The sequence below is a fragment of the Oncorhynchus mykiss genome, chromosome 19, assembly GCF_013265735.2.
Source record: "Oncorhynchus mykiss isolate Arlee chromosome 19, USDA_OmykA_1.1, whole genome shotgun sequence".
NCBI classification, from domain to species: Eukaryota; Metazoa; Chordata; class Actinopteri; order Salmoniformes; family Salmonidae; genus Oncorhynchus; species Oncorhynchus mykiss.
Genome location: NC_048583.1, coordinates 63,448,583 through 63,474,364, shown reverse-complemented (window position 1 = coordinate 63,474,364; position 25,782 = coordinate 63,448,583). Strand labels below are relative to the sequence as shown.

The following is a 25,782-nucleotide window of genomic DNA, read 5'->3' as shown; positions in this document are numbered from 1 at the left end:
CAAGGTTTGTGTGTGTCTGCACGGTGTGTGTGTGTGTCGGCACGGTGTGTGTGTGTGTGTGTGTCTGCACGGTGTGTGTGTGCGTCGGCACGGTGTGTGTGTGTGTCTGCACGGTGTGTGTGTGTGTGTGTGTGTCTGCACGGTGTGAGTGTGTGTCGGCACGGTTTGAGTGTGTGTCGGCACTGTGTGTGTGTGTGTGTGCAGGGTGTGTGTGTCTGCACGGTGTGTGTGTGTCGGCACGGTGTGTGTGTGTGTCCACCTTGACAGGTTCTGCTGTCAGGGTTGAGGAGGAAGCCAGGGTTGCAGGAGCACGAATAGGAGCCTGGCACGTTGGCACACAGCTGCTGGCAGTACCCGTAGCGACACTCATCAATGTCTGGACACAGAGAGATGGAAGTTCAACAATCAATATCTAGACACAGAGAGATCAATGTCTAGACACAGAGAGATGGAAGTTTAACAATTAATGTCTAGACACAGAGAGATGGAAGTTTAACAATTAATGTCTAGACACAGAGAGATCAATGTCTAGACACAGAGAGATCAATGTCTGGACACAGAGAGATGGAAGTTTAACAATTAATGTCTAGACACAGAGAGATGGAAGTTAATGATCAATATATGGACACAGAGAGATCAATGTCTAGACACAGAGAGATGGAAGTTCAACAATTAATGTCTAGACACAGAGAGATGGAAGTTTAACAATTAATGTCTAGACACAGAGAGATGGAAGTTTAACAATTAATGTCTAGACACAGAGAGATGGAAGTTTAACAATTAATGTCTAGACACAGAGAGATGGAAGTTTAACAATTAATGTCTAGACACAGAGAGATGGAAGTTTAACAATTAATGTCTAGACACAGAGAGATGGAAGTTTAACAATTAATGTCTAGACACAGAGAGATGGAAGTTAATGATCAATATATGGACACAGAGAGATGGAAGTTTAACAATTAATGTCTAGACACAGAGAGATGGAAGTTTAACAATTAATGTCTAGACACAGAGAGATGGAAGTTAATGATCAATATATGGACACACAAAGAGACCTGGAACAATCAGGAAAAGCAAAGTTTGACACAGCAAAAAACAAAACTTTAAACATTTACTGTATTTCCACATATAGTAATGATTGACATTTCCGTAATGGTGATATAGCATAGTATCTGTCCTACTCCTAAAATAATATGATTTCGTTGTCTGTAATAGTATATATAGTATATATAATAAACCTCAGAACTTACCATTCGTTACACAACTTTCCCACACACACACACACACACACACACACACACACACACACACACAGGTTCTTACCCTGACACTGTCCCCCGACCAGCCAGTAGCCCTCGGTACAGGAGCAGGTGTATCCTCCAGCTGTGTTGATACACACCTGGGTGGGGTTACACTGGTGGGAGTCTGTCTCACACTCATCCATGTCTGCAACAGAGGGACAGAGGGAGGTTGGTTTCGAGTGGGTTAAATGCATCCCTCCTTCCCCAACGGAAAATGTATTTAGGGATGAGACAGGCAGAGAGAGTGGTGAGACAGACAGAGAGAGTGTAATGAGACAGGCAGAGAGAGGGATGAGACAGACAGAGAGAGTGATGAGACTGGCAGAGAGAGTGGTGAGACAGACAGAGAGAGGGATGAGACAGACAGAGGGAGTGATGAGACTGGCAGAGAGAGTGTCATGAGACAGGCAGAGAGAGTGTAATGAGACAGGCAGAGAGAGTGATGAGACAGACATAGAGAGGGATGAGACAGACAGAGAGAGTGTAATGAGACAGACATAGAGAGTGATGAGACAGGCAGAGAGAGTGTAATGAGACAGGCAGAGAGAGGGATGAGACAGACAGAGAGAGTGATGAGACAGACAGAGAGTGATGAGACAGGCAGAGAGAGTGTAATGAGACAGGCAGAGAGAGGGATGAGACAGACAGAGAGAGGGATGTGACAGGCAGAGAGAGGGATGTGACAGGCAGAGAGAGTGGTGAGACAGACAGAGAGAGTGATGAGACAGGCAGAGAGAGGGATGAGACAGACAGAGTGTAATGAGACAGGCAGAGAGAGTGTAATGAGACAGGCAAAGAGAGTGTAATGAGACAGGCAGAGAGAGGGATGAGACAGACAGAGAGAGGGATGAGACAGACAGAGAGAGGGATGAGACAGACAGAGAGAGTGATGAGACTGGCAGAGAGAGGGATGAGACAGGCAGATAGAGGGATGAGACAGGCAGATAGAGGAATGAGACAGGCAGAGAGAGGGATGAGACAGGCAGATAGAGGGATGAGACAGGCAGAGAGAGGGATGAGACAGGCAAAGAGAGTGTAAATGTGACAGGCAGAGAGAGGGATGAGACAGGCAGAGAGAGGGATGAGACAGGCAGAGAGAGGGATGAGACAGGCAGAGAGAGTGTAATGAGACAGGCAGAGAGTGTAATGAGACAGGCAGAGAGAGTGTAATGAGACAGGCAGAGAGAGGGATGTGACAGGCAGAGAGAGGGATGAGACAGGCAGAGAGAGGGATGAGACAGGCAGAGAGAGTGTAATGAGACAGGCAGAGAGTGTAATGAGACAGGCAGAGAGAGTGTAATGAGACAGGCAGAGAGAGGGATGTGACAGGCAGAGAGAGGGATGAGACAGGCAGAGAGAGGGATGAGACAGGCAGAGAGAGTGTAATGAGACAGGCAGAGAGTGTAATGAGACAGGCAGAGAGAGTGCAATGAGACAGGCAGAGAGAGTGCAATGAGACAGGCAGAGAGAGTGTAATGAGACAGGCAGAGAGAGGGATGAGACAGACAGAGAGAGGGATGTGACAGGCAGAGAGAGGGATGAGACAGGCAGAGAGAGGGATGAGACAGGCAGAGAGAGTGTAATGAGACAGGCAAAGAGAGTGTAATGAGACATCTGGGTCTCGCCTTGTGCCTTGATACTATATTTATAATTATATAAAATATATGCAACGATTTTCCACCAACAGGTTTCTGTGTCAATGACTTAACTCTTTAAGTCTGAATTCAGGCCATCCTGATTTATAGAGTTAAGTCTGAATTTCTTGAAGTACGTAAATGTGTAAAACAGGGATCGATTTTGGTACCTGTTCTCTTCACTATTGATATAAACACCATTGGTCAATCTGTCATTATTATTATTATTATTTTGAACTTAAATCTATATTTGGATGATAGCATTATGTGTGCTGTTGATCTGGCTGTTGATCTGACTGTTGATCTGGCTGTTGATTTGGCTGTTGATCTGGCTGTTGATCTGGCTGTTGATCTGGCTGTTGATTTGGCTGTTGATCTGGCTGTTGATCTGGCTGTTGATTTGGCTGTTGATCTGGCTGTTGATCTGACTGTTGATCTGGCTGTTGATCTGGCTGTTGATCTGGCTGTTGATCTGACTGTTGATCTGGCTGTTGATCTGGCTGTTGATCTGACTGTTGATCTGGCTGTTGATTTGGCTGTTGATCTGGCTGTTGATCTGGCTGTTGATCTGACTGTTGATCTGGCTGTTGATCTGGCTGTTGATCTGGCTGTTGATCTGGCTGTTGATCTGGCTGTTGATTTGGCTGTTGATCTGGCTGTTGATCTGGCTGTTGATTTGGCTGTTGATCTGGCTGTTGATCTGACTGTTGATCTGGCTGTTGATCTGGCTGTTGATCTGGCTGTTGATCTGACTGTTGATCTGGCTGTTGATCTGGCTGTTGATCTGACTGTTGATCTGGCTGTTGATTTGGCTGTTGATCTGGCTGTTGATCTGGCTGTTGATCTGACTGTTGATCTGGCTGTTGATCTGACTGTTGATCTGGCTGTTGATCTGGCTGTTGATCTGGCTGTTGATCTGGCTGTTGATCTGGCTGTTGATCTGGCTGTTGATCTGGCTGTTGATCTGGCTATTGATTTGGCTGTTGATCTGGCTGTTGATTTGGCTGTTGATCTGGCTGTTGATCTGACTGTTGATCTGACTGTTGATCTGGCTGTTGATCTGACTGTTGATCTGGCTGTTGATCTGGCTGTTGATCTGGCTGTTGATCTGACTGTTGATCTGGCTGTTGATCTGGCTGTTGATCTGACTGTTGATCTGGCTGTTGATCTGACTGTTGATCTGGCTGTTGATCTGGCTGTTGATCTGACTGTTGATCTGGCTGTTGATCTGACTGTTGATCTGGCTGTTGATTTGGCTGTTGATCTGACTGTTGATCTGACTGTTGATCTGGCTGTTGATTTGGCTGTTGATCTGACTGTTGATCTGGCTGTTGATTTGGCTGTTGACCTGACTGTTGATCTGGCTGTTGATTTGGCTGTTGATCTGGCTGTTGATCTGGCTGTTGATCTGGCTGTTGATTTGGCTGTTGATCTGACTGTTGATCTGACTGTTGATCTGGCTGTTGATTTGGCTGTTGATCTGACTGTTGATCTGACTGTTGATCTGGCTGTTGATTTGGCTGTTGATCTGACTGTTGATCTGGCTGTTGATTTGGCTGTTGATCTGGCTGTTGATCTGGCTGTTGATTTGGCTGTTGACCTGGCTGTTGATTTGGCTGTTGATCTGGCTGTTGATCTGGCTGTTGATCTGGCTGTTGACCTGACTGTTGATCTGGCTGTTGATCTGACTGTTGATCTGGCTGTTGATCTGACTGTTGATCTGGCTGTTGATCTGGCTGTTGATCTGGCTGTTGCCCTGACTGTTGATCTGACTGTTGATCTGACTGTTGATCTGGCTGTTGATCTGGCTGTTGCCCTGACTGTTGATCTGACTGTTGATCTGACTGTTGATCTGGCTGTTGATCTGGCTGTTGACCTGACTGTTGATCTGGCTGTTGATCTGACTGTTGATCTGGCTGTTGATCTGGCTGTTGCCCTGACTGTTGATCTGACTGTTGATCTGGCTGTTGATCTGACTGTTGATCTGACTGTTGATCTGGCTGTTGATCTGGCTGTTGATGTGGCTGTGACAAAACTACCGTCAGATTTAAAAGCTATGTAGGAATCCCTATCTCTGATTTAAAACATGTGCATTACACAGGCAAAATGAAATACGCGTTGTTTTTAAATTCTCATAAGAATGTTTCAGATGGACTACATGTTCACCCATTAGACAGTTCTCTAATCGAACGTGTTCCCGCATATAAATACCTAGGTATTATGATTGGTATGGATTTGATGGTTTAAAAAAAAAAACATATAGATGAGCTGGTTAAAAAGCTAAGATTTAAAGTTGTATTTTTCTACAGAAACAGATGGTGTCTTTCTCTAAGCAGTAGGAAGCAGATTATTCAGTCAAACGTTTGATCTGTTGTTGATTGTGGTGATATTATTTATCAAAGTGCAGCTGCTAAAACTCTTAAACCTTTGGATGCCGTCTATCCTTCATTTTGTTACAGGTGACAGTTTTTATACTCATCACTGTATCCTGTATCAAAAAGGTTGGCAGGACGTTAAAGACCAAAAATACTCTCTTTTTGTTTATAAGGCGCTACTTCCTAAACTTCCATCTTATCTAACTTTGCTGCTGAAGCATAAACACCTGAGTTGCCTAACACCTGAGTTACCTAACACCTGAGTTGCCTAACACCCGAGTTACCGAACACCCGAGTTGCCTAACACCCGAGTTACCGAACACCCGAGTTACCGAATACCTGAGTTGCCGAACACCTGAGTTACCGAACACCTGAGTTACCTAACACCTGAGTTACCTAACACCTGAGTTACCTAACACCTGAGTTACCTAACACCTGAGTTACCTAACACCTGAGTTACCTAACACCTGAGTTACCGAATACCTGAGTTGCCGAACACCTGAGTTACCGAACACCTGAGTTACCGAACACCTGAGTTGCCTAACACCTGAGTTGCCTAACACCTGAGTTACCTAACACCTGAGTTACCTAACACCTGAGTTACCTAACACCTGAGTTACCTAACACCTGAGTTACCGAATACCTGAGTTGCCGAACACCTGAGTTGCCTAACATCTGAGTTGCCTAACACCTGAGTTGCCTAACACCTGAGTTACCTAACACCTGAGTTACCTAACACCTGAGTTACCTAACACCTGAGTTGCCTAACACCTGAGTTGCCTAACACCTGAGTTGCCTAACACCTGAGTTACCTAACACCTGAGTTGCCTAACACCTGAGTTGCCTAACACCTGAGTTGCCTAACACCTGAGTTACCTAACACCTGAGTTACCTAACACCTGAGTTACCTAACACCTGAGTTACCTAACACCTGAGTTGCCTAACACCTGAGTTGCCAATTGAATTACAGCAAGTTCTCTTAGCTAACCTAGCTAGCTAATGTTTGCTAGCTCAAGTTGACACAAGACATTCCAGTCTGCTCTGGTAAATATCTTGCTGTGCGACCTAGAAAAACCCAGAACATAAAAGATGGGTTTCCCTGTGCTGAAGCCGCCGAGTGACAGAATACACAGAGTGAAATGCCTTCTGGAACATGGGAACTTTCATGTGCTTTAATAGAAAACGTGTATTCCATCCTTAAATACAAATAAAATTGTTAAATTACGAGACTAGTTGGTTTAGACACGGAAAAAGACCGGGAGATGAGTTTGGATTGGTCTGCCATGTAGCAGCTTCACAGGACTTTTTGAGGTTTCCTAGCGTCTCCACCGAGCTAGGTAAATCTGCTTTTAGTTTAATAAAGCACTGTATTGCTGGAACAAAATTCAAAAAAATACGCTTCATCTTGATGTCTTGGTGCCGTTCGGGCGGTTTAGAGTATTGATTTGGGGACGTATTTCTGGAGGAATGTAACTGTTTTCTGGGTGGTTTGTGATGTTTTATTTGTGCTTCCCATGACTGTATTTTTGTATATATATATATATATATACACACACACACACACACACAGTACCAGTCAAAAGTTTGGACAGACCTACTCATTCCAGGGATGTTCTGTATACTATTATTTTCTACATTGTGCAATAATAGTTAAGACATCAAAACTATGAAAATAACTCATGGAATTCTGTAGTAACCAAAAAAGTGTTATACAAATTTTTCAAAGTAGCCACCCTTTGCCTTGATGACAGCTTTGCACACTCTTGGCCTGCTTCCCCTGGAATGCTTTTCTGACAGTCTTGAAGCATTTTTCCCCCGCATATGCTGAGCACATGTTGGCTGCTTTTCCTTCCCTCTGCGGTCCGACTCATCCCAAACCATCTCAATTGGGTTGAGGTCGGGGGATTGTGGAAGCCAGGTCATCTGATGGGCTCTCTTTCTTGGTCAAATAGCCCTTACACAGCCTGGAGGTATGTTGGGTCATTGTCCTGTTGAAAAAAATGTTGATAGTCCCACTAAGCGCAAACCAACCAACTAACCAAATCAACTAACTTCAAGCACCAGCTGTCAGAGCAGCTCACAGATCACTGCACCTGTACATAGCTCATGTCACGCCCTGACCTTAGAGAGACGTTTTATTTCTCTATTTGGTTAGGTCAGGGTGTGATGTGATGTGGGCATTCTATGTTCTATTTTCTATGTTTTTGTATTTCTTTGTTTTGGCCGGGTAATGGTTCTCAATCAGGGACAGCTGTCTATCGTTGTCTCTGATTGAGAAGCATACTTAGGCAGCCCTTTTTCCCACCTGTCTTGGTGGGAAGTTAACTTTGTTTATGGCACTTTGCCCTGTAAGCGTCACGGTTGTTTCTTCGTTTGTTGTTTTGTTGGCGACATTTTAAATAAAAAGTAAAATGTACGCTCACCACGCTGCACCTTGGTCCACTTCTTTTGACGGCCGTGACAGCCCATCTGTAAATAGCCCATCCAACTACCTCATCCCCATACTGTTATTTATTTATTTTGTTACTTTGCACCCCCAGTTTTTCTACTTGCACATTCATCTTCTGCACATCTATTACCCCAGTGTTTATTTGCTATATTGTAATTATTTAGCCACTATGGCCTATTTGTTGCCTTACCTCTCTTATCCTACCTCATTTGCACACACCGTATATAGATTGTTCTACTGTATTATTGACTGTGTTTGTTTATTCCATGTGTAACTCTGTGTTGTTGTTTGTGTCGCACTGCTTTGCTTTATCTTGGCCAGGTCGCAGTTGTAAATGAGAACTTGTTCTCAACTGGCCTACCTGGTTAAATAAAGGTGAAATCATTTTTTAATGATTTTTTTTAAAGCCCAAACCAGATGGGATGTAATAGCCTTGCAGAATGCTGTGGTAGCCATGCTGGTTAAGTGTGCCTTGAATTCTAAATAAATTGCTTATAGTACCACCAGCAAAACACCCCCCACATCACACCTCCTCCTCCATGCTTCACACATGCATCAGATCATCCATTTACCTACTCTGCGTCTCACAAAGTCACAGCGGTTGGAACCAAAAATCTAAAATTTGGACTCATCAGACCAAAGGACAGATTTCCATCGGTCTAATGTCCATTTGTATTTGTATTTATTATGGATCCCCATTAGTTCCTGCTACTCTTCCTGGGGTTTATTATGGATCCCCATTAGTTCCTGCCAAAGCAGCAGCTACTCTTCCTGGGGTTTATTATGGATCCCCATTAGTTCCTGCCAAGGCAGCAGCTACTCTTCCTGGGGTTTATTATGGATCCCCATTAGTTCCTGCCAAGGCAGCAGCTGCTCTTCCTGGGGTTTATTATGGATCCCCATTAGTTCCTGCCAAGGCAGCAGCTACTCTTCCTGGGGTCCAGCAAATTTTAAAACATTACAATACATTCACAAATTTCACAACACTTTGGGTGCCCTCAGGCCCCTACTCCACCACTACCACATATCTACAGTACTAAATCCATGTGTATGTATAGTGCATATGTTATTGTGTGTGTGTGTGTGTGGTGTGTGTGTCTGTGCCAATGTTTGTGTTGCTTCACATCCCCGCTGTTCCATAAGTGTTTTTTATCTGGTTTTTAAATATAATTTTACTGCATCAGTTACCTGATGTGGAATAGAGTTCCATGTAGTCATGGCTCTATGTAGTACTGTGGTCCTCCCATAGTCTGTTCTGGACTTGGGGACTGTGAATAGACCTCTGGTGGCATGTCTTGTACATTTAGAACCGTCCTCCCACCCCAGTACATTTAGAACTGTCCCCCCACCCCAGTACATTTAGAACCGTCCCCCACCCCAGTACATTTAGAACTGTCCCCCCACCCCAGTACATTTAGAACCGTCCCCCCAACCCAGTACATTTAGAACCGTCTCCCCACACCAGTACATTTAGAACTGTCCCCCCAGTACATTTAGAACTGTCCCCCCAGCCCAGTACATTTAGAACCGTCCCCCCAGTACATTTAGAACCGTCCCCCCACCCCAGTACATTTAGAACCGTCCCCCCACCCCAGTACATTTAGAACTGTCCCCCACCCCAGTACATTTAGAACTGTCCTCACACCCCAGTACATTTAGAACCGTCCCCCACCCCAGTACATTTAGAACTGTCCCCCACCCCAGTACATTTAGAACTGTCCCCCACCCCAGTACATTTAGAACTGTCCCCCACCCCAGTACATTTAGAACTGTCCCCCACCCCAGTACATTTAGAACTGTCCCCCAACCCAGTACATTTAGAACTGTCCCCCACTCCAGTACATTTAGAACAGTCCCCCCAGTACATTTAGAACTGTCCCCCACCCCAGTACATTTAGAACTGTCCCCCACCCCAGTACATTTAGAGCTGTCCCCCACCCCAGTACATTTAGAACTGTCCCCCACCCCAGTACATTTAGAACCGTCCCCCCAGTACATTTAGAACTGTCCCCCCACCCCAGTACATTTAGAACTGTCCCCCCACCCCAGTACATTTAGACCTGTCCCCCACCCCAGTACATTTAGAACCGTCCCCCCACCCCAGTACATTTAGAACTGTCCCCCACCCCAGTACATTTAGAACCGTCCCCCCAGTACATTTAGAACTGTCCCCCACCCCAGTACATTTAGAACCGTCCCCCCACCCCAGTACATTTAGAGCTGTCCCCCACCCCAGTACATTTAGAACTGTCCCCCACCCCAGTACATTTAGAACCGTCCCCCCAGTACATTTAGACCTGTCCCCCACCCCAGTACATTTAGAACCGTCCCCCCACCCCAGTACATTTAGAACTGTCCCCCACCCCAGTACATTTAGAACCGTCCCCCCACCCCAGTACATTTAGAACTGTCCCCCACCCCAGTACATTTAGAACTGTCCCTTAACCTTGTTAGGTGGTAGAAAAGTCACTAATGATCGTGAAGTAACCTTGATAGGTGGTAGAAAAGTCACTAATGATCGTGAAGTAACCTTGATAGGTGGTAGAAAAGTCACTAATGATCGTGAAGTAACCTTGATAGGTGGTAGAAAAGTCACTAATGATCGTGAAGTAACCTTGATAGGTGGTAGAAAAGTCACTAATGATCGTGAAGTAACCTTGATAGGTGGTAGAAAAGTCACTAATGATCGTGAAGTAACCTTGATAGGTGGTAGAAAAGTCACTAATGATCGTGAAGTAACTTTGTTGATTCTACCCAATATTATGTTTCACAAAATATGCAGTTGCTATAGGTCCGTGTCACATCAACTGAATGTATTGTGCTTAATGTAGTATGCTATAGTTCCCACTGATTGCACGTAAAGAACTGTAATTCTGTGTATTACGCTAGATTAAAGACTAATGTTCTGGGTGAAATTCATGTAACTTCCCCTTAAACAGGTTCACACAGTACCCCATAATCACCACATGACATTACATTTCCTTATGTGGATATATTACAAATCAAAATTCCAAACTGTTCATGGTTCTCAGACAATGAAGTCATTTTATATAGAAGGGGAGGGAGGGAGGGAGGGCAGGGAGGGAGGGAGGGAGAGCAGGGAGGGAGGGAGAGCAGGGTGGGTGAGAAGTCAGCTAAGCAAAGTGTTCTTGTTTAAAGAGGCAGCTGTGATAAATAGGGGTTAGGGTTTAGGGGTTAGGGGTTAGGGTTAGGGTTAGGGTTGGGGTTAGGGGTTAGGGGTTAGGGTTAGGGTTAGGGGTTAGGGGTTAGGGGTTAGGGGTTTAGGGGTTAGGGTTAGGGGTTAGGGGTTAGGGTAAGGGGTAAGGGTTAGGGTTAGAGTTAGGGTTAGTCAGCGTCACAGATGGCACCCTCATCCCTGTATAGTACATGTAGAGCTCTGGTCTAAAGTAGTGCACTATATAGGGAATAGGGCTCTGGTCTAAAGTAGTGCACTATATAGGGAATAGGGCTCTGGTCTAAAGTAGTGCACTATATAGGGAATAGGGCTCTGGTCTAAAGTAGTGCACTATATAGGGAATAGGGCTCTGGTCTAAAGTAGTGCACTATATAGGGAATAGGGCTCTGGTCTAAAGTAGTGCACTATATAGGGAATAGGGCTCTGGTCTAAAGTAGTGCACTATATAGGGAATAGGGCTCTGGTCTAAAGTAGTGCACTATATAGGGGAATAGGGCTCTGGTCTAAAGTAGTGCACTATATAGGGGAATAGGGCTCTGGTCTAAAGTAGTGCACTATATAGGGAATAGGGCTCTGGTCTAAAGTAGTGCACTATATAGGGAATAGGGCTCTGGTCTAAAGTAGTGCACTATATAGGGAATAGGGCTCTGGTCTAAAGTAGTGCACTATATATGGAATAGGGCTCTGGTCTAAAGTAGTGCACTATATAGGGAATAGGGCTCTGGTCTAAAGTAGTGCACTATATAGGGAATAGGGCTCTGGTCTAAAGTAGTGCACTATATAGGGAATAGGGCTCTGGTCTAAAGTAGTGCACTATATAGGGAATAGGGCTCTGGTCTTCAACCATACGACCTAGCTATAGTAACCTTCCTTCAACCATATAACCTCCCTATAGTAAACCTCCCATCAACCATATAACCTCCCTATTGTAAACCTCCCTTCAACCTAGCTTTAGTAAGAAACCTTCAACCATTCATGTATTACTTAATCAATTGATAAAGCTGTCGAAGGAAAATGACGTCTGGATGTGTAAGTTAGGACTGTTGTGTAAATGCGTTAGTCCACACAAAGAAAGTTTGAATTTAAAACTAAGTCGTCTCCAATCCTACTTCAGTGTTCTAGTCAAAGAATATAAGAAAATTCCTTGGTTCTAGTGTTTGGTGAGCACAGAATTGCACAACGGTGCCAACAGCTGGATGGGAGGTTACAAATGTGCAAGGCAGTCTACAAACCAGTACTTAAGGTTAACGATAACGACGCTCTAAAAATGTGTGGTTCAACAAGGGTTCTTCTAAGATCCTCAAAGTTATTTGAAGAACCTTAGGGTTCTAAGGTTCTTAGAACCCCAACCCCATAGAAGGTGGGGTTCATCGAGGAACCTCCTTAGTTGGTGGAGATTCTTGCAGGAACCTCCTTAGTTGGTGGTGGTTCTTGTGGGAACCTCCTTAGTTGGTGGGGGTTCTTGTGGGAACCTCCTTAGTTGGTGGGGGTTCTTGTGGGAACCTCCTTAGTTGGTGGGGGTTCTTGTGGGAACCTCCTTAGTTGGTGGGAGTTCTTGTGGGAACCTCCTTAGTTGGTGGGGGTTCTTGTGGGAACCTCCTTAGTTGGTGGGGGTTCTTGTGGGAACCTCCTTAGTTGGTGGGGGTTTCTTGCATGAACCTCCTTCGTTGGTGGGGGTTCTTGTGGGAACCTCCTTAGCTGGTGGGGGTTCTTGCGGGAACCTCCTTAGTTGGTGGGGGTTCTTGTGGGAACCTCCTTAGTTGGTGGGGGTTCTTGTGGGAACCTCCTTAGCTGGTGGGGGTTCTTGCGGGAACCTCCTTAGTTGGTGGGGGTTCTTGTGGGAACCTCCTTAGTTGGTGGGGGTTTCTTGCAGGAACCTAACTGCCCAACTGAAACATTTGGATTTGAAAGAACAGCAGGTGCAGCCACTTAAACTCAATTTAAGGCAAGGTTTGTCCCTTGTATGATCTAAATTGATACTGTTTCATGATGATACCATCTATCTTTATAAAAACAGAAAAGGGTAAGAATATGTAGGCTATAGGAATATGTTGAAGGCTGTATTGGGTGCAGATGACTAAACTTGTCACGACTTCCACTGCAGGTGGCTCCTCTTCCTGTTCGGGTGGCGCTCGGCGGTCGTCGTGGCCGGTCTACTAGCTGCCACTGAAGGTGGCTCCTCTTCCTGTTCGGGCGGCGCTCGGCGGTCGTCGTCGCCGGTCTACTAGCTGCCACTGAAGGTGGCTCCTCTTTCTGTTCGGGCGGCGCTCGGCGGTCGTCGTCGCCGGTCTACTAGCTGCCACTGAAGATGGCTCCTCTTCCTGTTCGGGCGGCGCTCGGCGCTCGTCGTCGCCGGTCTACTAGCTGCCACTGAAGGTGGCTCCTCTTTCTGTTCGGGCGGCGCTCGGCGGTCGTCGTGGCCGGTCTACTAGCTGCCACTGAAGGTGGCTCCTCTTCCTGTTCGGGCGGCGCTCGGCGGTCGTCGTCGCCGGTCTACTAGCTGCCACTGAAGGTGGCTCCTCTTTCTGTTCGGGCGGCGCTCGGCGGTCGTCGTCGCCGGTCTACTAGCTGCCACTGAAGATGGCTCCTCATCCTGTTCGGGCGGCGCTCGGCGGTCGTCGTCGCCGGTCTACTAGCTGCCACTGAAGGTGGCTCCTCTTTCTGTTCGGGCGGTGCTCGGCGGTCGTCGTCGCCGGTCTACTAGCTGCCACTGAAGGTGGCTCCTCTTTCTGTTCGGGCGGCGCTCGGCGGTCGTCGTCGCCGGTCTACTAGCTGCCACTGAAGGTGGCTCCTCTTTCTGTTTGGGCGGCGCTCGGCGGTCGTCGTCGCCGGTCTACTAGCTGCCACTGAAGGTTGCTCCTCTTCCTGTTCGGGCGGCGCTCGGCGGTCGTCGTCGCCGGTCTACTAGCTGCCACTGAAGGTGGCTCCTCTTTCTGTTCGGGCGGCGCTCGGCGGTCGTCGTGGCCGGTCTACTAGCTGCCACTGAAGGTGGCTCCTCTTCCTGTTCGGGCGGCGCTCGGCGGTCGTCGTCGCCGGTCTACTAGCTGCCACCGATCCCCTTTTCCTTTTCTGTTCGTTGTGTCTTAATGGTTGCACCTGTTTTGCGTTTGAGTTTTGATTCAGGACTATTTAAGCCTGTTAGGCCCGCCTGTTCTTTTGTGCGGGCTTGTTTTCTGTTCGTCTAGGTTGGTCGAGTGTCGTGTTCCCTGTCTGTTTGTGCCCAGTTTTGGGTTGGACACTTTTTTGATTATTGCCTGTTGTTTTGGGCGTTTATGTTGGATACCGCCATGAAGTTGTGTTTCCCCCATTATCCTCTGCTCTCAGTGATTAACTCCGCCCCCCCCCCCCCCCACAGCTCCTGGCTGTGTGACATAACTGCTTCCTTCAGTGTCTGCAGGTAAACAGACGAGGAGACGAGGAGACGAGGAGGCATACAAAGGTACTACCTTTCAAATGTCCTTGTTTATGAAAGAAAATAACATTTTAAATAACATTAAAATAACATCAAATTGATCGGAAATAGAGTGTAGACACTGTTAATGTTGTAAATGACTATTGCAGCTGGAAACAGCAGATTTTTTTATGGAATATCTACATAGGTCGTACAGAGGCCCATTATCAGCAACCATCACTCCTGTGTTCCAATGGCACGTTGTGTTTATCATTTTAAAAAGGCTAATTGATCATTAGAAAACCCTTTTGCAGTTATGTTAGCACAGCTGAAAACTGTTGTTCTGATTAAAGAAGCAATAAAACTGGCCTTCTTTAGACTCGTTGAGTATCTGGAGCATCAGCATTTGTGGGTTTGACTACAGGTTAAAAATGGCCAGAAACAAAGTACTTTCTTCTGAAACTCGTCAGTCTATTCTTGGTCTGAGAAATGAAGGCTATTCCATGGCGAGAAATTGACAAGAAACTGAAGATCTCGTGCAATGCTGTGTACTACTCCTTTCACAGAACAGCGCAAACTGGCTCTAACCAGAATAGAAAGAGGAGTGGGAGGCCCCGGTGCACAACTCAGCGTTGTAAATAATAATAATAACTATAAGTAAAAAATGAGTATGGCTGTTGTCGCCAGCCACAAAATACTGTATCTGTGCTTGTCTGTTGCATACTGTATCTGTGCTAGTCTGTTGCATACTGTATCTGTGCTAGTCTGTTGCATACTGTATCTGTGCTAGTCTGTTGCATACTGTATCTGTGCTAGTCTGTTGCATACTGTATCTGTGCTAGTCTGTTGCATACTGTATCTGTGCTTGTCTGTTGCATACTGTATCTGTGCTAGTCTGTTGCATACTGTATCTGTGCTTGTCTGTTGCATACTGTATCTGTGCTAGTCTGTTGCATACTGTATCTGTGCTAGTCTGTTGCATACTGTATCTGTGCTAGTCTGTTGCATACTGTATCTGTGCTAGTCTGTTGCATACTGTATCTGTGCTAGTCTGTTGCATACTGTATCTGTGCTAGTCTGTTGCATACTGTATCTGTGCTAGTCTGTTGCATACTGTATCTGTGCTAGTCTGTTGCATACTGTATCTGTGCTTGTCTGTTGCATACTGTATCTGTGCTAGTCTGTTGCATACTGTATCTGTGCTTGTCTGTTGCATACTGTATCTGTGCTAGTCTGTTGCATACTGTATCTGTGCTAGTCTGTTGCATACTGTATCTGTGCTAGTCTGTTGCATACTGTATCTGTGCTAGTCTGTTGCATACTGTATCTGTGCTAGTCTGTTGCATACTGTATCTGTGCTAGTCTGTTGCATACTGTATCTGTGCTTGTCTGTTGCATACTGTATCTGTGCTTGCCTGTTGCATACTGTATCTGTGCTTGCCTGTTGCATACTGTATCTGTGCTTGCCTGTTGCATACTGTATCTGTGCTTGCCTGTTGCATACTGTATCTGTGCTTGTCTGTTGCATACTGTATCTGTGCTAGTCTGTTGCATACTGTATCTGTGCTAGTCTGTTGCATACTGTATCTGTGCTAGTCTGTTGCATACTGTATCTGTGCTAGTCTGTTGCATACTGTATCTGTGCTTGTCTGTTGCATACTGTATCTGTGCTAGTCTGTTGCATACTGTATCTGTGCTAGTCTGTTGCATACTGTATCTGTGCTTGTCTGTTGCATACTGTATCTGTGCTTGTCTGTTGCATACTGTATCTGTGCTTGTCTGTTGCATACTGTATCTGTGCTAGTCTGTTGCATACTGTATCTGTGCTTGCCTGTTGCATACTGTATCTGTGCTAGTCTGTTGCATACTGTATCTGTGCTTGCCTGTTGCATACTGTATCTGTGCTAGTCTGTTGCATACTGTATCTGTGCTTGCCTGTTGCATACTGTATCTGTGCTTGCCTGTTGCATACTGTATCTGTGCTTGTCTGTTGCATACTGAATCTGTGCTTGCCTGTTGCATACTGTATCTGTGCTAGTCTGTTGCATACTGTATCTGTGCTTGCCTGTTGCATACTGTATCTGTGCTTGTCTGTTGCATACTGTATCTGTGCTAGTCTGTTGCATACTGTATCTGTGCTAGTCTGTTGCATACTGTATCTGTGCTTGTCTGTTGCATACTGTATCTGTGCTAGTCTGTTGCATACTGTATCTGTGCTTGTCTGTTGCATACTGTATCTGTGCTAGTCTGTTGCATACTGTATCTGTGCTAGTCTGTTGCATACTGTATCTGTGCTTGTCTGTTGCATACTGTATCTGTGCTTGTCTGTTGCATACTGTATCTGTGCTAGTCTGTTGCATACTGTATCTGTGCTTGTCTGTTGCATACTGTATCTGTGCTTGTCTGTTGCATACTGTATCTGTGCTAGTCTGTTGCATACTGTATCTGTGCTAGTCTGTTGCATACTGTATCTGTGCTTGTCTGTTGCATACTGTATCTGTGCTTGTCTGTTGCATACTGTATCTGTGCTTGCCTGTTGCATACTGTATCTGTGCTAGTCTGTTGCATACTGTATCTGTGCTTGTCTGTTGCATACTGTATCTGTGCTTGTCTGTTGCATACTGTATCTGTGCTTGTCTGTTGCATACTGTATCTGTGCTAGTCTGTTGCATACTGTATCTGTGCTTGCCTGTTGCATACTGTATCTGTGCTTGTCTGTTGCATACTGTATCTGTGCTTGTCTGTTGCATACTGTATCTGTGCTAGTCTGTTGCATACTGTATCTGTGCTTGTCTGTTGCATACTGTATCTGTGCTAGTCTGTTGCATACTGTATCTGTGCTAGTCTGTTGCATACTGTATCTGTGCTTGTCTGTTGCATACTGTATCTGTGCTAGTCTGTTGCATACTGTATCTGTGCTTGTCTGTTGCATACTGTATCTGTGCTAGTCTGTTGCATACTGTATCTGTGCTAGTCTGTTGCATACTGTATCTGTGCTTGTCTGTTGCATACTGTATCTGTGCTTGTCTGTTGCATACTGTATCTGTGCTAGTCTGTTGCATACTGTATCTGTGCTTGTCTGTTGCATACTGTATCTGTGCTTGTCTGTTGCATACTGTATCTGTGCTAGTCTGTTGCATACTGTATCTGTGCTAGTCTGTTGCATACTGTATCTGTGCTTGTCTGTTGCATACTGTATCTGTGCTTGTCTGTTGCATACTGTATCTGTGCTTGCCTGTTGCATACTGTATCTGTGCTAGTCTGTTGCATACTGTATCTGTGCTTGTCTGTTGCATACTGTATCTGTGCTTGTCTGTTGCATACTGTATCTGTGCTTGTCTGTTGCATACTGTATCTGTGCTAGTCTGTTGCATACTGTATCTGTGCTTGCCTGTTGCATACTGTATCTGTGCTTGTCTGTTGCATACTGTATCTGTGCTTGTCTGTTGCATACTGTATCTGTGCTAGTCTGTTGCATACTGTATCTGTGCTTGCCTGTTGCATACTGTATCTGTGCTAGTCTGTTGCATACTGTATCTGTGCTAGTCTGTTGCATACTGTATCTGTGCTTGCCTGTTGCATACTGTATCTGTGCTAGTCTGTTGCATACTGTATCTGTGCTTGCCTGTTGCATACTGTATCTGTGCTTGCCTGTTGCATACTGTATCTGTGCTAGTCTGTTGCATACTGTATCTGTGCTTGCCTGTTGCATACTGTATCTGTGCTTGCCTGTTGCATACTGAATCTGTGCTTGCCTGTTGCATACTGAATCTGTGCTTGCCTGTTGCATACTGAATCTGTGCTTGCCTGTTGCATACTGTATCTGTGCTTGCCTGTTGCATACTGTATCTGTGCTTGCCTGTTGCATACTGTATCTGTGCTAGTCTGTTGCATACTGTATCTGTGCTAGTCTGTTGCATACTGTATCTGTGCTAGTCTGTTGCATACTGTCTCTGTGCTTCGCCCACCTGACCCTCGAGGCAGTCTGTCAGTATGGTAGGAACAGTATCTGTGCTGAGGCAGTCTGTCAGTATGGTAGTAACAGTATCTGTGCTGAGGCAGTCTGTCAGTATGGTAGTAACAGTATCTGTGCTGAGGCAGTCTGTCAGTATGGTAGTAACAGTATCTGTGCCGAGGCAGTCTGTCAGTATGGTAGTAACAGTATCTGTGCTGAGGCAGTCTGTCAGTATGGTAGTAACAGTATCTGTGCTGAGGCAGTCTGTCAGTATGGTAGGAACAGTATCTGGGCTGAGGCAGTCTGTCAGTATGGTAGTAACAGCATCTGTGCTGAGGCAGTCTGTCAGTATGGTAGTAACAGTATCTGTGCTGAGGCAGTCTGTCAGTATGGTAGTAACAGTATCTGTGCTGAGGCAGTCTGTCAGTATGGTAGTAACAGTATCTGTGCTGAGGCAGTCTGTCAGTATGGTAGTAACAGTATCTGTGCTGAGGCAGTCTGTCAGTATGGTAGTAACAGTATCTGTGCTGAGGCAGTCTGTCAGTATGGTAGTAACAGTATCTGTGCTGAGGCAGTCTGTCAGTATGGTAGTAACAGTATCTGTGCTGAGGCAGTCTGTCAGTATGGTAGGAACAGTATCTCTCTGCTAATAGGTAACAGACAGATGGAGGTCTCTCTGCTAATAGGTAACAGACCGATGGGGGTCTCTCTGCTAATAGGTAACAGACTGATGGGGGTCTCTGCTAATAGGTACCAGACTGATGGGGGTCTCTCTGCTAATAGGTAACAGACAGATGGGGGTCTCTGCTAATAGGTAACAGACTGATGGGGGTCTCTCTGCTAATAGGTAACAGACTGATGGGGGTCTCTCTGCTAGTAGGTAACAGACTGATGGGGGTCTCTCTGCTAATAGGTAACAGACTGATGGGGGTCTCTCTGCTAATAGGTAACAGACAGAGGTGGGTCTCTCTGCTAATAGGTAACAGACTGATGGGGGTCTCTGCTAATAGGTAACAGACTGATGGGGGTCTCTCTGCTAATAGGTAACATACTGATGGAGGTCTCTGCTAATAGATAACAGACTGATGGGGGTCTCTGCTAATAGGTAACAGACTGATGGGGGTCTCTCTGCTAATAGGTAACAGACTGATGGGGGTCTCTCTGCTAATAGGTAACAGACTGAGGGGGGTCTCTCTGCTAATAGGTAACAGACTGACGGAGGTCTCTATGCTAATAGGTAACAGACAGAGGTGGGTCTCTCTGCTAATAGGTAACAGACTGATGGGGGTCTCTCTGCTAATAGGTAACATACTGATGGAGGTCTCTGCTAATAGATAACAGACTGATGGGGGTCTCTGCTAATAGGTAACAGACTGATGGGGGTCTCTCTGCTAATAGGTAACAGACTGATGGAGGTCTCTATGCTAATAGGTGACAGACAGAGGGGGGTCTCTCTGCTAATAGGTAACAGACTGATGGGGGTCTCTCTGCAAATAGGTAACAGACTGATGGGGGTCTCTCTGCTAATAGGTAACAGACTGATGGGGGTCTCTCTGCTAATAGGTAACAGACAGAGGTGGGTCTCTCTGCTAATAGGTAACAGACTGATGGGGGTCTCTGCTAATAGGTAACAGACTGATGGGGGTCTCTCTGCTAATAGGTAACATACTGATGGAGGTCTCTGCTAATAGATAACAGACTGATGGGGGTCTCTGCTAATAGGTAACAGACTGATGGGGGTCTCTCTGCTAATAGGTAACAGACTGATGGGGGTCTCTCTGCTAATAGGTAACAGACTGAGGGGGGTCTCTCTGCTAATAGGTAACATACTGATGGAGGTCTCTCTGCTAATAGGTAACAGACTGATGGGGGTCTCTGCTAATAGGTAACAGACTGATGGGGTCTCTGCTAATAGGTAACAGACAGATGGGGGTCTCTCTGCTAATAGGTAACAGACTGACGGAGGTCTCTATGCTAATAGGTAACAGACTGATGGGGGTCTCTCTGCTAATAGGTAACATACTGATGGAGGTCTCTGCTAATAGATAACAGACTGATGGGGGTCTCTGCTAATAGGTAACAGACTGATGGAGGTCTCTATGCTAATAGGTAACAGACAGAGGTGGGTCTCTCTGCTAATAGGTAACAGACTGATGGGGGTCTCTCTGCTAATAGGTAACATACTGATGGAGGTCTCTGCTAATAGATAACAGACTGATGGGGGTCTCTGCTAATAGGTAACAGACTGATGGGGGTCTCTCTGCTAATAGGTAACAGACTGATGGAGGTCTCTATGCTAATAGGTGACAGACAGAGGGGGGTCTCTCTGCTAATAGGTAACAGACTGATGGGGGTCTCTCTGCAAATAGGTAACAGACTGATGGGGGTCTCTCTGCTAATAGGTAACAGACTGATGGGGGTCTCTCTGCTAATAGGTAACAGACAGAGGTGGGTCTCTCTGCTAATAGGTAACAGACTGATGGGGGTCTCTGCTAATAGGTAACAGACTGATGGGGGTCTCTCTGCTAATAGGTAACATACTGATGGAGGTCTCTGCTAATAGATAACAGACTGATGGGGGTCTCTGCTAATAGGTAACAGACTGATGGGGGTCTCTCTGCTAATAGGTAACAGACTGATGGGGGTCTCTCTGCTAATAGGTAACAGACTGAGGGGGGTCTCTCTGCTAATAGGTAACATACTGATGGAGGTCTCTCTGCTAATAGGTAACAGACTGATGGGGGTCTCTGCTAATAGGTAACAGACTGATGGGGTCTCTGCTAATAGGTAACAGACAGATGGGGGTCTCTCTGCTAATAGGTAACAGACTGACGGAGGTCTCTATGCTAATAGGTAACAGACTGATGGGAGTCTCTCTGCTAATAGGTAACATACTGATGGAGGTCTCTGCTAATAGATAACAGACTGATGGGGGTCTCTGCTAATAGGTAACAGACTGATGGAGGTCTCTATGCTAATAGGTAACAGACAGAGGGGGGTCTCTCTGCTAATAGGTAACAGACTGATGGGGGTCTCTCTGCTAATAGGTAACAGACTAATGGGGGTCTCTCTGCTAATAGGTAACAGACTGATGGGGTTGTCTGCAAATAGGTAACAGTATGATGGGGGTCTCTGCTAATAGGTAACAGACTGATGGGTCTCTCTGCTAATAGGTAACAGACTGATGGAGGCCTCTCTGCTAATAGGTAACAGACTGATGGGGGGTCTCTCTGCTAATAGGTTAACAGACGGATGGGGATCTCTCTGCTAATAGTTTAACAGACTGATGGGGGTCTCTCTGCTAATAGGTAACATACTGATGAGGTCTCTATGCTAATAGGTAACAGACTGATGGGGATCTCTCTGCTAGTAGGTAACAGACAGATGGGGGTCTCTCTGCTAATAGGTAACAGACTGATGTGGGTCTCTGCTAATAGGTAACAGACTGAGGGGGGTCTCTCTGCTAATAGGTAACATACTGATGGAGGTCTCTCTGCTAATAGGTAACAGACTGATGGGGGTCTCTGCTAATAGGTAACAGACTGATGGGGTCTCTGCTAATAGGTAACAGACAGATGGGGGTCTCTCTGCTAATAGGTAACAGACTGACGGAGGTCTCTATGCTAATAGGTAACAGACTGATGGGGGTCTCTCTGCTAATAGGTAACATACTGATGGAGGTCTCTGCTAATAGATAACAGACTGATGGGGGTCTCTGCTAATAGGTAACAGACTGATGGAGGTCTCTATGCTAATAGGTAACAGACAGAGGTGGGTCTCTCTGCTAATAGGTAACAGACTGATGGGGGTCTCTCTGCTAATAGGTAACATACTGATGGAGGTCTCTGCTAATAGATAACAGACTGATGGGGGTCTCTGCTAATAGGTAACAGACTGATGGGGGTCTCTCTGCTAATAGGTAACAGACTGATGGAGGTCTCTATGCTAATAGGTGACAGACAGAGGGGGGTCTCTCTGCTAATAGGTAACAGACTGATGGGGGTCTCTCTGCAAATAGGTAACAGACTGATGGGGGTCTCTCTGCTAATAGGTAACAGACTGATGGGGGTCTCTCTGCTAATAGGTAACAGACAGAGGTGGGTCTCTCTGCTAATAGGTAACAGACTGATGGGGGTCTCTGCTAATAGGTAACAGACTGATGGGGGTCTCTCTGCTAATAGGTAACATACTGATGGAGGTCTCTGCTAATAGATAACAGACTGATGGGGGTCTCTGCTAATAGGTAACAGACTGATGGGGGTCTCTCTGCTAATAGGTAACAGACTGATGGGGGTCTCTCTGCTAATAGGTAACAGACTGAGGGGGGTCTCTCTGCTAATAGGTAACATACTGATGGGGGTCTCTCTGCTAATAGGTAACAGACTGATGGGGGTCTCTGCTAATAGGTAACAGACTGATGGGGTCTCTGCTAATAGGTAACAGACAGATGGGGGTCTCTCTGCTAATAGGTAACAGACTGACGGAGGTCTCTATGCTAATAGGTAACAGACTGATGGGGGTCTCTCTGCTAATAGGTAACATACTGATGGAGGTCTCTGCTAATAGATAACAGACTGATGGGGGTCTCTGCTAATAGGTAACAGACTGATGGAGGTCTCTATGCTAATAGGTAACAGACAGAGGGGGGTCTCTCTGCTAATAGGTAACAGACTGATGGGGGTCTCTCTGCTAATAGGTAACAGACTAATGGGGGTCTCTCTGCTAATAGGTAACAGACTGATGGGGTTGTCTGCAAATAGGTAACAGTATGATGGGGGTCTCTGCTAATAGGTAACAGACTGATGGGTCTCTCTGCTAATAGGTAACAGACTGATGGAGGCCTCTCTGCTAATAGGTAACAGACTGATGGGGGGTCTCTCTGCTAATAGGTTAACAGACGGATGGGGATCTCTCTGCTAATAGTTTAACAGACTGATGGGGGTCTCTCTGCTAATAGGTAACATACTGATGAGGTCTCTATGCTAATAGGTAACAGACTGATGGGGATCTCTCTGCTAGTAGGTAACAGACAGATGGGGGTCTCTCTGCTAATAGGTAACAGACTGATGGAGGTCTCTATGCTAATAGGTGACAGACAGAGGTGGGTCTCTCTGCTAATAGGTAACAGACTGATGGGGGTCTCTGCTAATAGGTAACAGACTGATGGGGGTCTCTCTGCTAATAGGTAACATACTGATGGAGGTCTCTGCTAATAGATAACAGACTGATGGGGGTCTCTGCTAATAGGTAACAGACTGATGGGGGTCTCTCTGCTAATAGGTAACAGACTGATGGGGGTCTCTCTGCTAATAGGTAACAGACTGAGGGGGGTCTCTCTGCTAATAGGTAACATACTGATGGGGGTCTCTCTGCTAATAGGTAACAGACTGATGGGGGTCTCTGCTAATAGGTAACAGACTGATGGGGTCTCTGCTAATAGGTAACAGACAGATGGGGGTCTCTCTGCTAATAGGTAACAGACTGACGGAGGTCTCTATGCTAATAGGTAACAGACTGATGGGGGTCTCTCTGCTAATAGGTAACATACTGATGGAGGTCTCTGCTAATAGATAACAGACTGATGGGGGTCTCTGCTAATAGGTAACAGACTGATGGAGGTCTCTATGCTAATAGGTAACAGACAGAGGGGGGTCTCTCTGCTAATAGGTAACAGACTGATGGGGGTCTCTCTGCTAATAGGTAACAGACTAATGGGGGTCTCTCTGCTAATAGGTAACAGACTGATGGGGTTGTCTGCAAATAGGTAACAGTATGATGGGGGTCTCTGCTAATAGGTAACAGACTGATGGGTCTCTCTGCTAATAGGTAACAGACTGATGGAGGCCTCTCTGCTAATAGGTAACAGACTGATGGGGGGTCTCTCTGCTAATAGGTTAACAGACGGATGGGGATCTCTCTGCTAATAGTTTAACAGACTGATGGGGGTCTCTCTGCTAATAGGTAACATACTGATGAGGTCTCTATGCTAATAGGTAACAGACTGATGGGGATCTCTCTGCTAGTAGGTAACAGACAGATGGGGGTCTCTCTGCTAATAGGTAACAGACTGATGTGGGTCTCTGCTAATAGGTAACAGGCTGATGGGGGTCTCTGCTAATAGGTAACAGACTGATGGGGGTCTCTCTGCTGATAGGTAACATACTGATGGGTCTCTCTGCTAATAGGTAACAGACTGATGGGGGTCTCTCTGCTAATAGGTAACATGGGGGTCTCTCTGCTAATAGGTAACAGACTGATGGGGGTCTCTGCTAATAGGTAACAGGCTGATGGGGGTCTCTGCTAATAGGTAACAGACTGATGGGGGTCTCTCTGCTAATAGGTAACAGGCTGATGGGGGTCTCTCTGCTAATAGGTAACAGACTGATGGGGGTCTCTCTGCTAATAGGTAACAGACTGATGGGGGTCTCTCTGCTAATAGATAACAGACTGATGGGGGTCGCTCTGCTAATAGGTAACAGACTGATGGGGGTCTCTGCTAATAGGTAACAGACTGATGGGGGTCTCTCTGCTAATAGGTAACAGACTAATGGGGGTCTCTCTGCTAATAGGTAACAGACTGATGGGGTTGTCTGCAAATAGGTAACAGTATGATGGGGGTCTCTGCTAATAGGTAACAGACTGATGGGTCTCTCTGCTAATAGGTAACAGACTGATGGAGGCCTCTCTGCTAATAGGTAACAGACTGATGGGGGGTCTCTCTGCTAATAGGTTAACAGACGGATGGGGATCTCTCTGCTAATAGTTTAACAGACTGATGGGGGTCTCTCTGCTAATAGGTAACATACTGATGAGGTCTCTATGCTAATAGGTAACAGACTGATGGGGATCTCTCTGCTAGTAGGTAACAGACAGATGGGGGTCTCTCTGCTAATAGGTAACAGACTGATGGAGGTCTCTATGCTAATAGGTGACAGACAGAGGTGGGTCTCTCTGCTAATAGGTAACAGACTGATGGGGGTCTCTGCTAATAGGTAACAGACTGATGGGGGTCTCTCTGCTAATAGGTAACATACTGATGGAGGTCTCTGCTAATAGATAACAGACTGATGGGGGTCTCTGCTAATAGGTAACAGACTGATGGGGGTCTCTCTGCTAATAGGTAACAGACTGATGGGGGTCTCTCTGCTAATAGGTAACAGACTGAGGGGGGTCTCTCTGCTAATAGGTAACATACTGATGGGGGTCTCTCTGCTAATAGGTAACAGACTGATGGGGGTCTCTGCTAATAGGTAACAGACTGATGGGGTCTCTGCTAATAGGTAACAGACAGATGGGGGTCTCTCTGCTAATAGGTAACAGACTGACGGAGGTCTCTATGCTAATAGGTAACAGACTGATGGGGGTCTCTCTGCTAATAGGTAACATACTGATGGAGGTCTCTGCTAATAGATAACAGACTGATGGGGGTCTCTGCTAATAGGTAACAGACTGATGGAGGTCTCTATGCTAATAGGTAACAG

At 46.0% G+C, this 25,782-nt stretch overlaps 1 protein-coding gene across 2 annotated transcripts in view; it reads right to left on the bottom strand.

Moving 5' to 3' along the window:
* The window catches only part of fbln5 (fibulin 5), a 64,849-nt gene that overhangs the window by 25,808 nt on the left and 13,259 nt on the right, over positions 1-25,782 (bottom strand). For both annotated transcript variants that reach the window (XM_036955360.1, XM_036955359.1), the window contains exons 5-6: positions 1,324-1,446; positions 260-376 (exon numbers count right to left, since the gene is read on the bottom strand). In XM_036955360.1, coding sequence (XP_036811255.1) covers positions 260-376; positions 1,324-1,446 — 240 coding nt within the window. The remainder of the gene's footprint in view (positions 1-259; positions 377-1,323; positions 1,447-25,782) is intronic.